Raw genomic sequence first — 15,612 nt, forward strand, 5'->3', positions numbered from 1 at the left:
CACAAGAAAACATTTTTTTCACCAATTAGATATTTTGAGTGAATTATTCCATCTGTAATAGAATTGTTCACCAGCATTGGTGCTTTTCAGCTATTCTTAAAATCAAACCAGCATTTGATAAAAGCTATCTTGCAATTATCTAGCTCAATATTAAACTGCTGATCATACCTGGCAATATACTGATCATTATGGTTCACTGGTACATTTAGGGTTACGTTTTACCTGTGAATTAAGGGACCTTTTAAAAAAAATCTAACTATAATTTCGCAAGTAAATTTCATGATAGCAAGTAATTTTATCTCATGTGAAAAAGCATCAGTTCAACATCTTACCTGTGCAGAATTAATATGCAAAGTTAATTTATTCTACCATTCTACATTTATTTGTTTCTAGGAAGGTTTTACACCACTGATCCAGGCTGCACAGAACAACCATGCCGAAGTGTGTATTTACCTGATAGACCAAGGGGCGGATATTGACACACAAGACAAGAATGGCAGGTAAAAATGGTGATAACGAGATCCAAATCATCATTGCACAGTATTCTAGACTGTATAATTTTAATTTATTTCTTCTATTTTCAATCTTGATCTTCCTCCTCTTAAAATCAGTTAATTATAGCTTTGCAGCAGAATAAAAATACAGGTACTCTAAAACAATGTGAAATTGGCTGCACCAAAATTGGTTTGAATATAATCTGATTACAAATGGGTTAAGGTGTTTGCAATAAAAATGGAATGTTGTACACCAGTTTCCAACAAACAAACAATACGTATCATTGTCATTATGCGCCAACAGAGCACAAATCCAAGCAGTTTCTTTTCAAGACCCATGTTGAGGAACTTGAAGTGCTCATCTTTGGTTTTTGTGGGCATTTGAATCCATGTGTCTAAATAACTTGTGTGCAACTTCTTTAACTAAATATTTCAATCCAGATTTTTCTTATTTGCCTTAAATGTGAAGTGTAGAGCCACCGAACTGTTGGAGATTGTTATACTACTTGACTTTAGTTTATGACTTTGCAACAACAGATTATTTTTATGTGCAATTTAAACTAAAGACCACTAAAGAAACCCCGTGAGGAATTTAGAGGAAATGCTATTACTTGGAATAATTGTAGTCTGGAGCTTCTTACCACATGCTATCATTGAAATGAAGTGCATATGTTGATACAATGTGTAGAAATGAACTGCAGATGCCGGTAGTAAGTGTCAGGCAGGATCTCTGGACAAAATGGATGGATGACGTTTCGGGTTGGGACCCTTCTTCAGACCCGAATTATTTCTGCACTTTGTGTCTATCTCCTGCATATGTTGGTAAGATGGGATAAAGATAGGTGGGAAGACATGGAACGTAAAAGCTGGCATAGATTTGTGAACCTTATGACTGGTTTCTGTTTGCATGTACTTTGCAATTTATTGTTGATGCTCTGAAATGTAAACGTAGAGTCAACTGAGGTACTTCAGGAAAGATTCTACATTCTAAATGCATTTTTTAAAGAGGGAAATCTAATGAAAAGTTAGTTATGGCAGAGTACTTTATATTGCTCCACTAAATTATTCTGGTTTCATTGATAGTATTAACTAACCCACTATTTTGCACAATTGTTCTTCCTGGATCCCATGCAATCTAATATTCCAGGGCAGCCTGCCATGTTGAAACTTATCAAAGGTCTTGCTGAAGTCAATATAGATTACATCTGTGGCCCTACCTTGGTTACTTCTTCAGCAAACTCAAATCAAATTAGGGGGATATCTCCCATGTACAAAACCATGCCAATTATCCCTGATAAGCCTTTATTTATAAAAATGCGTACATATATCTTATCCCTCAGAATTTTCTCCAGTAACTTGCAAACCACAGGTTTTGTGTACTAGTTGATAGTTACCTGGTTTTTGTTTGCAGACCTTCTGAAATAAAGACACAACATTAGCCACCCTCTAGCTTTGAATAGGTTTTTATGCTTCATTTGATTGATTGTGAGATTATGGCAGAGAGAGGAAACAAAGAGAATTAAAATCGGCTGCTGTGAAATAAAAGCCAAACCTTTACTCAGAAATGTGACTAAATATGGTCACTATCTATACAAAGGATACAAACTATACAGAAACAAGACCTAAAAGTGCGTATATGTTCTCCTATTGGTGATATTAAAGGGTGGAAAGACTGAGAAAGTGAATCCATATTCAGAACATTGAGCATCTAATACCATTTAATGCAATACGTTTATTGGAATTGTTTTGACAGTAGTTTGTCTTCTGTCATAAAGTTAATGTTGCCCAGACCTGCTGAAGCATTTTTTCCCTCCACGTGTTTCCAGATGGCATCTGAAATATTTGATTCCTGAGGTTAGAACAAGATGTAATGCACTGTCAGAAATATCAGTTTCTATTATATTTTATGTTAACTTTCCAAGGACATTCATTTTATTTTGTCTGCAGCATGGCCAAGAAAAGTGATGACATATAACGAGCATTTATTTATAGAAGATTGACTTTTTTTTAAATATCACTGTTCGTTGTGGGTAGCACTTAATGATGAAGAGAGAAGCAGTCACACAAGAACTTTGACCAGTTCAGTTGCAGATCCATTGGTGATCAGATGTGATGCAAAAACATTGGAATGAACAACTCAATGTTAAACTTTGAATATTGCCTTTGAAACAACCTGGCGTAACACCGATATATATTGGTTTTAAATATAAACAGACTTCCACATTCAGCTCCTTCTTCATTATATTGTTGCAATTCAGTTCATTCTTTACCAGATAACAAATGCAGCAAACATTGGGTAACTTTTCTACAGACTTTCGGAGTGTTGTTTGTAAAGGTGACTTGGATCATGATTAAACAAGTTTCTTTCTTTCATCATCGACATTGAAATTCATCATTGACAAGACTATGCACTGGTATGCGTCTTAACACTTTCCAGAATGTGCACAACAAAATAAACAGGGCAGTTTCTGGAATTCAAGGATGGGCTGCCAGGAATTTAACCTGCCATGAGTTTTAACGATTGTTTCATGTAACACCATGACTTGGTGATGGATACCATGGGGACAGGGTAATAAATGTCATTATTGCAAATTGCATAGTAAAGCAAGTTTACCTCAGCCAACAATAACTATAGAGTTTGGCAGCTTTTTTAAGGTTTTTGAATTGTGTCAAGAAACTTTGTTCATTGATTTTGTACGTGTGCAGCTGAGTGATTTATATTCAATTGATTACATAAACTTAGAATTAATAATGGGGACATGGTTCTTATGACCTATCGGGTTCATTAGTGTCACTCAGCCAATACTTGGTTTTGCCTTCATAGATTTCAGACCTACCAGTGTAGATGACAAACTGAGGCTCCAGCAAACCAGTCATTCATCTCGACGAGTGGTGAACATTAATCAATATCAATCAATATCAGTTTTAAGCATTGGGTTTGGCTGCATCTCATGAATTAATTCATTAACATTCCAATTAAATAAGTCCTGCTGCCCAACCATATCACATCCCACCGCCCAGCCTGTGATCACCTATTACCTGATATGCATTGTCGTGCCCCTCCACTCTTCTAGCTTTCTTTCCACCATCCTTGTGGTAACCACTGAAGAAGGTTCATGACTCAAAATGTCAGCTATCTACGTTCTCCAGGGATGTTGCCAGACCTGCTGAGTTACTCCAGCAATTTGTGTCCTTCCTTGGTGAACTAGCATCTGCAGTTCCTTATGTCGGCCAATTACTACAGAGTAATTCCACCATGGGTTTGCGTGTACCAAGCATGATTAGTAGTGTGAAATCAATTGATAATTATGACCAGATTTACCTTGATTTCGCACACCATTTCTCTTCTTCGTCCCAATAACGAATCTGAAGTATACAGAGGATTCCCTTGATAATCACAAAATCTTTTATAAGTTTTGTTGTTGGGTATGTTCGTAAGAGATTTGAGTGAATCATTTTTTTGTTTTGTTCTTTCACTCCACCCTCCCCCTCTCACCCTCTCCCCCCCTGCAGGACTGCTGTAATGTTGGCCTGTGAGCACGGTAGTGGAAACGCTGTTGAAACTTTGGTCAAGATGGGCGCCAACTTGAAGTTAGTAGATGCATTGGGTCATGATGCACTTCATTACTACAGGCTCTCAGGAAATGCCGATATCCTGCATTTCCTGCAGGCTGCACTTAAAAAGGTCTCTGAGGATCCTGGTACGTGTCCTATCTGCTTATGATCGAGGGAAGCCTTTGAATTTATGCAAATTCAATTTGAAGTTTTTTGGTTGCAGATCAATTTTCTAGAAATATGAAGCATCATTTTTGAATATCCCACTTCCTGCATTTTAACATAATTGCACATCATTTAAAATAAATTATATTGTTAATGGTGTATCTAAGTTGAGAAATCTAGGGATTTTGAAGGGGGAAAAAACCCACTTGCATATGTCTAGCATCTTGATTACCTCATGGTTGTCCCAAAGCATTTTGCAGGCAATGAAGCACTTGTGAATTGTAGTGGTTGTTTTAATGTAAGTCAACATGGACTGAATTTGCATGTAATGAGATCCCACAAACACCAGGTTAACAAGTAACTAAATATTGGCACAACTGCCTATTCCTGCTCCAGTTCACTGAACTGAACATTATGACTTTCCTTTTCCTATTCCGCTCCTCTGTTTTTGGTGCTGACCTGAACCCTTACTTAAAGAATTGACGGTACGATGCCCTCACCTCCACTTCTCCACAATGAGGCAAGAGGTGAGGTCCAAATTTGGGGTGACATAGGCCTTGCCTAAAGGATTCCTTAATTAATTTGTTAAACCTGGTTGCATATGATTCAAGCTTTATTGTGATATAATTCACGTTTCTCAGCCAAAAATCTCTCATTGTTAAAGTAGAAACCAATGTATTTTGAAAATTGTAAAGGGTTTAATTATGAAATTATATTTGTAGAAAATGTAGCAATTTTGTGTTTTGCTGCCATCTGGTGGATATAGGATAAGAGTGAGTTCACAAATCCTTTTTTTGCACTTCTAAGTAACTGAAAAATAGCAATGGAAAATATATTTTGTCCTGGTGAGTGTGGAAAAGCAACTTGTACAGGTTTTTAAAATATGTTCTCAGGTTATGGCCCTTGCTAACTAGGTTGGTCTTGCCATAATGGTCAGCATCCTTTTATAACCACTGTAGTTTTTAATGAAGACGCATACAGTGGACCAGATTGTCCAACTGAATGACCAACTACCGTTCACCTTGTGAAGATGGCCACAATGTGGAGTGAACTGACAGGTTTAGCAACCGGGCCCTATAATATTTTTTTCTTGCGCCAGGGGCATCTGCAAGTTGGGGATGTTATGACCTGACTTGCACGCAATTTCCTCCGCTTCTCAAAGTGATTGACATTAAAAACGTGAGCTTCTTGGCTATGCTCATTTTTTTTCTGGGATCAGTGTAGCCTTGTACCCATTCCCCATCACAAAAGGAAATCCTGAACAAGCTCACAAGTGTTTCATTGTGGATTATCTGGACAGAAGCAGGGATTAGAAAATAAAAGTAAACATATTGAAAAACAAATACTAGAAACAGCTTGTGCTCATTTAAATTTGTACCCAACATTCCTTTACTTCTTGGCTGTACTTTGGGTAGACAATTACATTGGCACATATTGTTCACATAATGTCCACCCTTGGAATCCCAGACTGACTCAAAGGCTCAGTTTATTCTGCGCTCTGTTTATTTTCTCTTTTACGCTCCCTAATATAGTCATGCATGGTGTGATTTGCCTGAATAGCACACAAATAAAAGGTTTTTTTTTAAACTGTATCTTGATATACCTGACAATATTAGTTTGTTGGAATTATGGTATTGAAGACTGAGCTATACTCAATGAATAGCAGTCTGACATAGATTTACTTGATATCCAAATGTTCCAGGGATGAGTGCAGGGCCAATGCGATGGTATCTGTCATGGACACGAGGTAGTCGTAGGTGAATTGCAGTGGATCAAGTCTGTCTGGGAGGCTGGAGATGATGTGTGCCAGAACCAGCCTCTTAAAGCATCTTATAATGGTGGATGTCAGAGCCACCAGATGTTAGTCGTTGAGGCATGCTACCTTGCTTTTATTTGGCATCGGGATGATGGTAGTCTTAATGCAGGTGGGGAGCTTGGAGGGAGTAGGAAGATATTAAAGCATGTCTGTGACTACCAGCAGCTGGTACATGTAGGTCCCGAGGACATGGCTGGGACAGCTCCCATAGCCATGGCTCCATCTGGGCCAGGTGCTTTCCATGGCTTCACTTTCAGGAAGGCCGACCTGATATATATGACGTTGGCCGTGGGGACAGGTGGACCCAAGGTAGTTGGGCGGGGGATATAATTGCATTGACCATCTGTTCAAAGCGAGCATTAAGCTCATTGTTGTTGCCAGTGATACTGATTAACTTCACTCTGTGGCCTATTCTGACAAGCCTTTTCAAATTCGATTGGTGCCCCTGCAGTCATGCTGAGACTCTAACTTGGTTCAGAATTTCCTTTGGATGGCTTTGCAAAGGTCATAAGTGGATTTCTTAAACATGTCATGATAGCCTGACTTGAATGCCATGGACTTGGACCAGGCAGGTGGGACTAGTGTAGCTGGGCCATGTTAGCCGGTGTGGGCAAGTAGGGCCGAAGGGCCTGTTTCCACGCTGTATCACTCTATAGTTCTATGACTTCACCAGGGAGTTGATGTTGGTGAATTAGTAATGGTAATCTCATTAAACATTAGGTGTCCCTTGCTGTGGTCCTATAATCCATGGAAGATCATTGAGGCAGCTAGAATGGTTAGGGCAAGGAAACGGCCTTGAACATTTCTTGAAGTTTGTCTCTGATTGGTATGGTTGACCTCCAGAAAAAAAGCACTTTCCTCATTTGTTTCAATTTCACTTTTTAACTCTTTTGTATTGGAGGCAGAAAAGGGGTCAGCTGGAAGGATTGAATAAGTCAGCTATGTCATCCAAAGTTTCTGAATAGATTGAATACTAAAGCTCATCAGGAAACTGAGAAGACAGCTCAGTGCTTGAATGAGTGCCAATATAAGGGCAGGGTGGGGGAAGATATTAAAGAATCGGATGTAATCAAGCTGATTGTGTTTACTGATGTAGTTAGTTGATGGAAAAGAAAATTATTACTTAGGAATTCAATACAAATTACCAGCTAGTTTCCTAGTTGATGCTGTAAACACATTTTATAATTTAGAATGAAATCATAATCCAATTTGCATACTTAGATTTCATTGTGGTATATTATGGAATGGCTGTTCCTGTACTCCCAATATTTAGTTTGATATGTAGCTTGGTGCTCAAGATTTTTAATGATCGATCTGCTTCCATCGTGAAAAACTGCAAAAAGCTGGAGAACCACTCTGTTATACTTGATCATACAATCACACGCCTTTCAGCTTCTGTTGCTGAATAGGAACATCCTTTCTTTTGAGCTGTTCATTTAGATCATCATTGGCTTTTGATTGTTATTTTTGTTTCTTCAAGATCTATTGTTATGTTTTTTAATCAATCGTATTTCTCACTTCTAAATAAGCAATGCCTGCTATCATACTTTGCCTCTTTTATCCTACAGATTTGGATCAATTTTATTGAATGTGACATTGTTTCATATTTCACAATTAAATTAGGTTTATATGGTTGCACAGATAAAGACATGTTCTTCCCTGGAGGCAAAAAAAATTTACGAGGATGTTACTGGGTCTGGAGAATTTGCGTTAAAGGAAAGTCTAGATCGGCTGGAAGGCATAGGTTTAAGATGAGAGGGGAAATATTTTAAAAACACCTGAAGTTAATGCATATATGGAATAAATAGCCAAAGAAGTGGTAGAGGTGGGTACATTTACAACATTTAAAGGGCACTTGGATGTGGATAGCAAAGGTTTCGTGCGATAGAGCCAGGTATATGAGCGTAGCCCAGTTGGACAACTTGGTGAATATGGCTTTTGGGCCAAAGGGACGGCTTCTGTGCTGTATAGCTGTATGATTCTATCGTGACTTGTATATCCACATTACAACTTGTGATATTATTTTAGGGCCTCAAACCAGAAACCCCATTTTGTTGTATTCTAGCAAAGATTTCAAGTCATCAGAAAAAAAAATGAAAGCAACTTGAGAATTTGTCATGCAGGAAGCTTAAAATGATATGTATTTACCACGGTCCGTCTGACCTGTGGTGCACCAGGGTCAGTGTTGATGTCCTTGTGATATGAGAAAATGTATAAAGTAAGAGTTGGCCACAGGGCCCCACAACCCCGCACTTTCGTTCAAGCTGATTGTACCTGGCCTGTTGAGTCCCACTCCCTCTTTAGTTTAGAGATACAGCGCAGAAACAGGCCCTTTGGCCCACCGGGTTCACGCCGACCTGCGATCCTCGCACACTAACACTCTCCTTCACTCACTGGGGATATTTGTTTTGCATTTATCAAGCCAATTAACCTACAAACCTGGACGTCTTTGGAGTGTGGGAGTAAACCGAAGATCTCGGAGAAAACCCACGCAGGTCACGGGGAGAATGTACAAACTCCGTACAGACAGCACCCATAGTCGGGACAAAACCCGGGTTTCCGGTGCTGCATTCGCTATAAGGCAGCAACTCTACCGCTGCACCACTGTGTCCACATTCTGTGCCCAGTTCTCCAAAACCCTTAATTTCTTCATCTCTCAAAAATCTCCACTTTAATAATGATTAATAATCTGGTCACCACCCTCTGGTGCAGAGGATTTCAGAGATTCATCTGCCTCTGAGAAAAGGATTGGGCTTCGACCTCCGTAATTGGGAAATGGTGGTGGAGCAATTTTTTTTAAATTGCACTGAAAATTGAGGTTACCTCTGGCATAACCGGAAGTCAGGGCAATCAGTGATTGTTCTCATTTCATGATTTAGAATGAAATCATTATGCCATTTGTCAATCTAATCAATTCCTGTCTGGTCACTTGTGCTAAGAAATGGAAAGTTCTCAATGTTCCTTTCAGCTAAGAAACGATTCACCGGGATGTTACCAAGACTATGTTAAAGATGATGAATGTCTGGGCACGTGGAAGCACAGGGAATGGAGGGATATGAATTATGTGCAGGCAGAATGAGATTAGTTTATCTTGGCATCATGTTCGGCATAGAACATTATGGGCCATAGGGCCAGTTTCTGTGCTTTACTGTTCTGTGTTTCAATTTAAGATACCGATAGAACTCTAGTGTAGATGCAGTGAGTGAACACATTTGTGAAGTAAGAACTTCATTTGCACTGATAATCCTATTTTAAAAATCTTGTGCATAAAATAATAATTCCAGAACACTAGATTGACAATATGGTCCACATCAAACCTCCCATAATCAACATAAGAGCGAAGTAATGTAGGAATTGATAACATGCATATAGTCTATGTACATTTAGATGTAGGATCTGGTCATCTTTGTAATCAAAACAGATTATGGTGAATTGAATATAGCCAAACTTATTTCCATAGCAACACAAAAGACTAGTATGACACGTTCATAGTAACAATGAGTCATACAGGGATAATTAAAAATTAGTGGCATCATTTAAAACTGAGGTAGGGAATTAAGACTAGTGCAATTATATTCTTCAGATGACGTTGAGTCAAAGACTTGACACAAATTACTAAATTGCCTTGTTTGTATTGGATCTTGTCATAATGCATTAATTTACCTTTTTCTTGTTTCTTTAACCAGATATGAAACCTGCACAAATACCCAAACAGGTGAAGCTTACATTTCTAACCTAATTTGACAACTTGCTTAACTATGATATTATTAGTGCTTGCTATATAGTTTTAGCACAATCACGATATTCCCATCAACAATGGATCAGTTATTTGCTTTGACAATTATCTTTCATTCATTTATGTTAATCACAGTTCTGTTTTTAATTAACATTTGTTTAGTACTTGAGTCAATAGCAGCTTATAAAAATCATCTTTCTGGTTTTCATGTTTTTATTCAGCATTTGGTGCCCATCGGTCAAGCTAGCATGTGATGATCAAGGTTATAGAATAATTATGTCGGACTAGTTCCAGCAATGAGTTAAGCTTTGCAAAATTTACTAAAATGGTTAAAGACCTAACAGACTTTGTAAAAGATGGAACAGCCACTTCTATTCCTAGTTCAGAATGGATTTTTTTGTGGATTTCTTAAGAGTTTAGATTTTAGAACAAAGTGCTCTTGTTGGTTTCTAGCAATTCACGCTCATCCAACCTGCTTCCTTCAAATCCCACCACATCCTTCATGTCAGTAAGATAATTGAACATTTTCTATACCAGCTATGTGCATCCATCTGAAATACACTATTTAAAAATGACACATAGAAACATAGAAAATAGGTGCAGGAGTAGGCCATTCAGCCCTTCGAGCCTGCACCACCATTCAATATGATCATGGCTGATCATCCACCTCAGTATCCTGTACCTGCCTTCTCTCCATATCCCCTGATCCCTTTAGCCACAACGGCCACATCTAACTCCCTCTTAAATATAGCCAATGAACTGGCCTCAACTACCTTCTGTGGCAGAGAATTCCACAGATTCACCACTCTCTGTGTGAAAAATGTTTTTCTCATCTCGGTCCTAAAACACTTCCCCCTTATCCTTAAACTGTGACCCCTTGTTCTGGACTTCCCCAACATCGGAAACAATCTTCTTGCATCTAGCCTGTCCAACCCCTTAAGAATTCTGTATGTTTCTATAAGGTCCCCCCTCAGTCTTCTAAATTCTAGCGATTACAAGCCGAGTCTATCCAGTCTTTCTTCATATGAAAGTCCTGACATCCCAGGAATCAGTCTGGTGAACCTTCTCTGCACTCCCTGTATGGCAAGAATGTCTTTCCTCAGATTAGGAGACCAAAACTGTACGCAATACTACAGGTGTGGTCTCACCAAGACCCTGTACAACTGCAGTAGAACCTCCCCTGCTCCTATACTCAAATCCTTTTGCTATGAATGCTAACATACCATTCGCTTTCTTCACTGCCTGCTGTACCTGCATGTTTGCTTTCAGTGACTGATGTACAAGGACACCTAAGTCTCGTTGAACCTCCCCTTTTCCTAATCTGACACCATTCGGATAATAATCTGCCTTCCTGTTCTTGCCACCAAAGTGGATAACCTCGTGTTTATCCATATTATACTGCATTCACATTTATCCACATTATTATACTGCAGCACGGTGACGCAGCAGTATAGTTGCTGCCCTGCGGTGACAGAAACTCGGGTTTGATTAGAAACAGTCTGGGAGATTATTGCCAGGTATTCAACTTTGGGGTTATGGTCAGGGATGGAGATATAAGGCAAGGGTTCCCAACCTGAGGTTCACCTACCCAGGGGGTAAATTTATTGATTCTGGATTTGTACATATTTCTTCTCATTGACTGTGTTTGGTTCTGGTATACTGGAATCTATCTGTTCATCATTAGTTGTTCATAAATAAGTGAAATAACATTGTTATATGCTATTAAAGTCGCCAGGGGTAAATGGGACGATAACAGTTGGGAACCCCTAATACAAGGTCTGTGAGCTGGCATCTGGACCCAACAGAGTAAAGTTCAGCCAGCCAGACTATATCGGCACCTCCCTTATGTAACTAATGTAATTAAGATACTGAAGGTGTGAATTTGAAGGTGTGGCCTTGGCAATTTAACTGTTACTAATCAATTCATGCCAGACTAAAACTTGTATCAACAAAGTAACCAGGAAGCTACGAGATTGTCTATTTTAAACGATTATTAAAGTTCTTCACACTGGAAGATCTGTCCTTCCTGTGACCCTCAGACCCACATCCACTTGGTTCAATCTGAAGTGTGACCTCTGTGTTCTAGCAGCTTTCTCAATTTCATCAGAATAATTGATGGCCAAGCCACCAACTGCAATATACTATTAAATCATTATACTATTAAATCATGATCATTAGATCATTAAAAAACACAGAAGCGCATGATGATCATGCTTCAAAAAAATTGGTTATGAAGATATTTTCCATGCAAGCAATTCAAAACATTGAACGGGAAAATATCAGGCTGCCTATCTAGAGACACGAGGAACAACTGATGCTTGAGCAAAAAAAAGGTATTGGAGGAACTCGGCAAGTCAGGTAGCACTCGTGAAGGGGAAATGGACAGGCAACATTTCAAGTCAGGTAGGAGGGAAATAGCTGGTAAAGAGAGTTAGCGGTGGCCCCAGCCTAATGAAGAGACAAGTGTTAATGAGAAGAGCTTGGGGAAGGAATTTATCGAGTAGGGATTAGGTGTTTAAATGCTCTTGCTCATGGTGGAGAGATGAAAGGCTAGAGGGAATTAAAAAAATGTAGTTGGTGTCATAAGATCATCATAAGTGATAGGAGTAGAATTAGGCCATTCGACCCATCAAGTCTACTCCACCATTCAATCATGGCTGATCTATCTCTCCCTCCTAACGCCATTCTCCTGCCCTCTCCCCATAACCTCTGACACCCGTACTAATCAAGAATATCAATCTCTGCCTTAATTATATATCACTGACTGCCTCCACAGCCTCCTGTGGCACCGAATTCCACAGATCTACCACTCTCTGACTAAAGAAATTCCGCCTCATCTTCCTAAAATAACGTTCTTTAATTCTGAGGTTATTACCTCTAGTCCTAGACTCCCCACTATTGGAAACATCTTTTCCACGTCCACTCTATCCAAGCCTTTCACTATTCTGTACGTTTCATTGTGAAAATTGTCACTGGGAGAGATTGAGAGGCAGCGTTGGATAGATTTGATGCTTCTTAACTTCAGTGCTCTGGAAGAAGCAGTGAACTCACTGTGGTGGATGTTAATTTGTGTTTATTGTATGTTTTGTTATTTATTATTATATGTATGACTACAGGCAACAAAATTTCGTTCAGACTGAAAGGTCTGAATGACAATAAAGTAATCCAATCCAATCCAATATAGATTACCGAGGACAGAAATCTTGTTAGAACTAGATTTGGCAGCTGTTCAACTACATTACCAAATTGCTAATCAGTAACCAAGCAGTAATGGTGTCAATCATTTATGCGACAAAACATTTTGTATTTCTTAATAGTGAAATTGTGAGTGCGGGTGTCTGCAGAAGAATGCAAAGCAATGCAGCACAATGATTTGGAGATGAGGATAGCAGTTCCACCAGATGAGGCTATTAAATGCATTCCATGCATTCCAAACTCTATATTTCGGTGTGAATAAACCCGGCCTATCCCATCTCTCCTTATAATAACAATCCTCCATTCCAGAAAACATCCTTGCAAAGGTAGACAGAAAGGTCTCGACCCAAAACGTCGCCAATTCCTTCTTTCCACATAGACTGCCTCACCCGCTGAGTTTCTCCAGCATTTTGTGACTACCTTCGATTTTACCAGCATCTGCAGTTCTTTCTTAAACATCCTTACAAATCTCTTCTGCGCTCTCTGTTCGAGTTAGTCATACAACATGGAAACAGGCCCTTTGCGGCAACTTTCCCACGCTGACCAAAATGCCCAATTTACACTCGTCCCACCTGCCCACATTTGTCCCATATCCCTCGATCCTTTCCTATCCACGAACAATGTAGCTGCATTCCTAGATCTCTCTGAACCACAGGGCCCTGCCATTCACTGTGACTGCAACACATGGATATGTAGAGAATGGCAGGCAGAGGATATCGGTTTAACTTGGTCTCATGTTCGGCACAGACGTTGTGTGCTGATGGTCCTGTCCTGTGCTGTACTGTTCTATGTAACCTTTTTCACTGTCTATAACTCCACCAATGTTTGTGTGGTCTGCAATCTTACTAATTGTGCCAACTAAATTCTCATCATATATATTGGTCCCTGTAACTCCCTTACTGGGCACTCCACCAGTGGATGGAAGCATTAGGTGCTCAGTCCCCAGAGCCACATTGGCAACAATCAGTACTCCCTAAGCTGACTGGATTTTCGTGGGAATTGTGAACCCTTCACTGTTGTGCTTACAGAGTTGTCCATTTTCTCCTCTGACTGGAGAAGAACACTACCAAAACTGGAGTTAGACTCCATGTTTGACCTTGGTCTAGCAGTTTATTTTTGCATAGGAAATGTGGTAACCAGATAACACATTGCAAGCTGTTTGGGTCAGAAGTGCTTGTCAGTACAGAGGCAACTGCTGTCTGTGTGCACAAGCTCTTGTACAGTAAGTGTCTGATGCTTAATCTGATTTACCATTGAAGGTTATTAGGCTGCTCAAATGTGTTTTATTTATCTAAACTAAACTTATCTTCACCATTTGCCAGATACTGATAGTTTCAAGCACATGTATTAGGTCAAATTGCTATGAAGCATCGGGCTAATAATAATTTCCTCATTTACATAACATTAACTTCTAAAAATGTTGGTATGATGGAATAATTTGATTGATGCGGTTTTAGTTTTTATCAGTCTCGGTTTTTGATCCAACCAGCATCAAAATAACGATATAAAAATATTTACTGTCCCACTTTCACGACCTAATTCACGACCATTTTTACTCGTGGACATTTTTCATCGGGCTAGAAAAATGCCCTGACCTACTTGATGCCACGAGTACCTACGACAAGCATCATAACATACCTATGACCTCCTACGACCTCGTGACGACCATGCTGCGATTATCAGTCAAGGGCAAACTCGGCAGAGGTCGTGAATTAGGTCGTGAAGGTGGGACAGGCCCTTTCCCACTTTTAATTTTGTTATTAAACTTTTAACAGCAAAAGTTTTAATTTTGCTATTTTTCACTCCACCTTTCATCGATTTAGGAGATACTTACCTGAAACAAATGGCAGATAAGTGATACACCCATCTATTTTTCACCTCCTTTCTATATTCTTCTGAACAAGGGTCATCTTTCTAAGGCATTACAGTAGAAGGTCATTAACTTGAACAAGAATTACAAATTCCAGTCATTCATTGCAAGAAAGAGGGTTTGAATTTCATGTGATTCTCAGTGGTTAACCTCGTTATCTTATCTTACTTATCAAAATAATATTTAAAACTAGTGATAAAAATTAGAACAGTACAGCACTGGAACAGGCCCTTCTGGCCACAATGTCCATGTCAAACATGATGCCAAGTTAAATTAATTCCTCTACTTGCAGATGATCCATATCCCTCCATTCCCTGCAAATCCATGTGCCTATCCAAAAGCCTCTTAAATGCCACTGTCTTATTTGGCTCCTTCACCACCACCTGTCACAGCATGTTCCAGGCAACCACCACTCTCTGTGTAAACAAAGCTTGCTCTGCACATATCCGTTAAATGTTGTCCTTGTCATCTTAAAGCTATGTCCTTTGGTCCTTGACATTTCCACCCTGGGGAAAAATGGAAAAGAAACTGGATAAATATAACATCATCAAGTTTCTTAGCTTGTGTCTAAATTTGACCGTGGCCATTCAATCTATTCAATTCACTTGTAAAATTGTGCAATTGAAAGCTGATAACAGTAAGTGTGGCGGTGAAGTTCTCGGATTGCTGCAAAATCACCTGCCTTCTCCAGGGAAGGAAACTCATCCTTTTACAATATGAATTTGTTTATATTGCTTTCCAATTGGCTCAACAATTGACTTGAACAATTACCTGCTGTTCA

At 39.3% G+C, this 15,612-nt stretch overlaps 1 protein-coding gene across 4 annotated transcripts in view; it reads left to right on the forward strand.

Moving 5' to 3' along the window:
* The window catches only part of rai14 (retinoic acid induced 14), a 201,415-nt gene that overhangs the window by 166,659 nt on the left and 19,144 nt on the right, over positions 1–15,612 (forward strand). For all 4 annotated transcript variants that reach the window (XM_055631960.1, XM_055632031.1, XM_055632023.1 and 1 more), the window contains exons 8-10: positions 394–500; positions 4,008–4,195; positions 9,717–9,745. In XM_055631960.1, coding sequence (XP_055487935.1) covers positions 394–500; positions 4,008–4,195; positions 9,717–9,745 — 324 coding nt within the window. The remainder of the gene's footprint in view (positions 1–393; positions 501–4,007; positions 4,196–9,716; positions 9,746–15,612) is intronic.

Source organism: Leucoraja erinacea, chromosome 1 (genome assembly GCF_028641065.1).
Source record: "Leucoraja erinacea ecotype New England chromosome 1, Leri_hhj_1, whole genome shotgun sequence".
NCBI classification, from domain to species: domain Eukaryota; kingdom Metazoa; phylum Chordata; class Chondrichthyes; order Rajiformes; family Rajidae; genus Leucoraja; species Leucoraja erinaceus.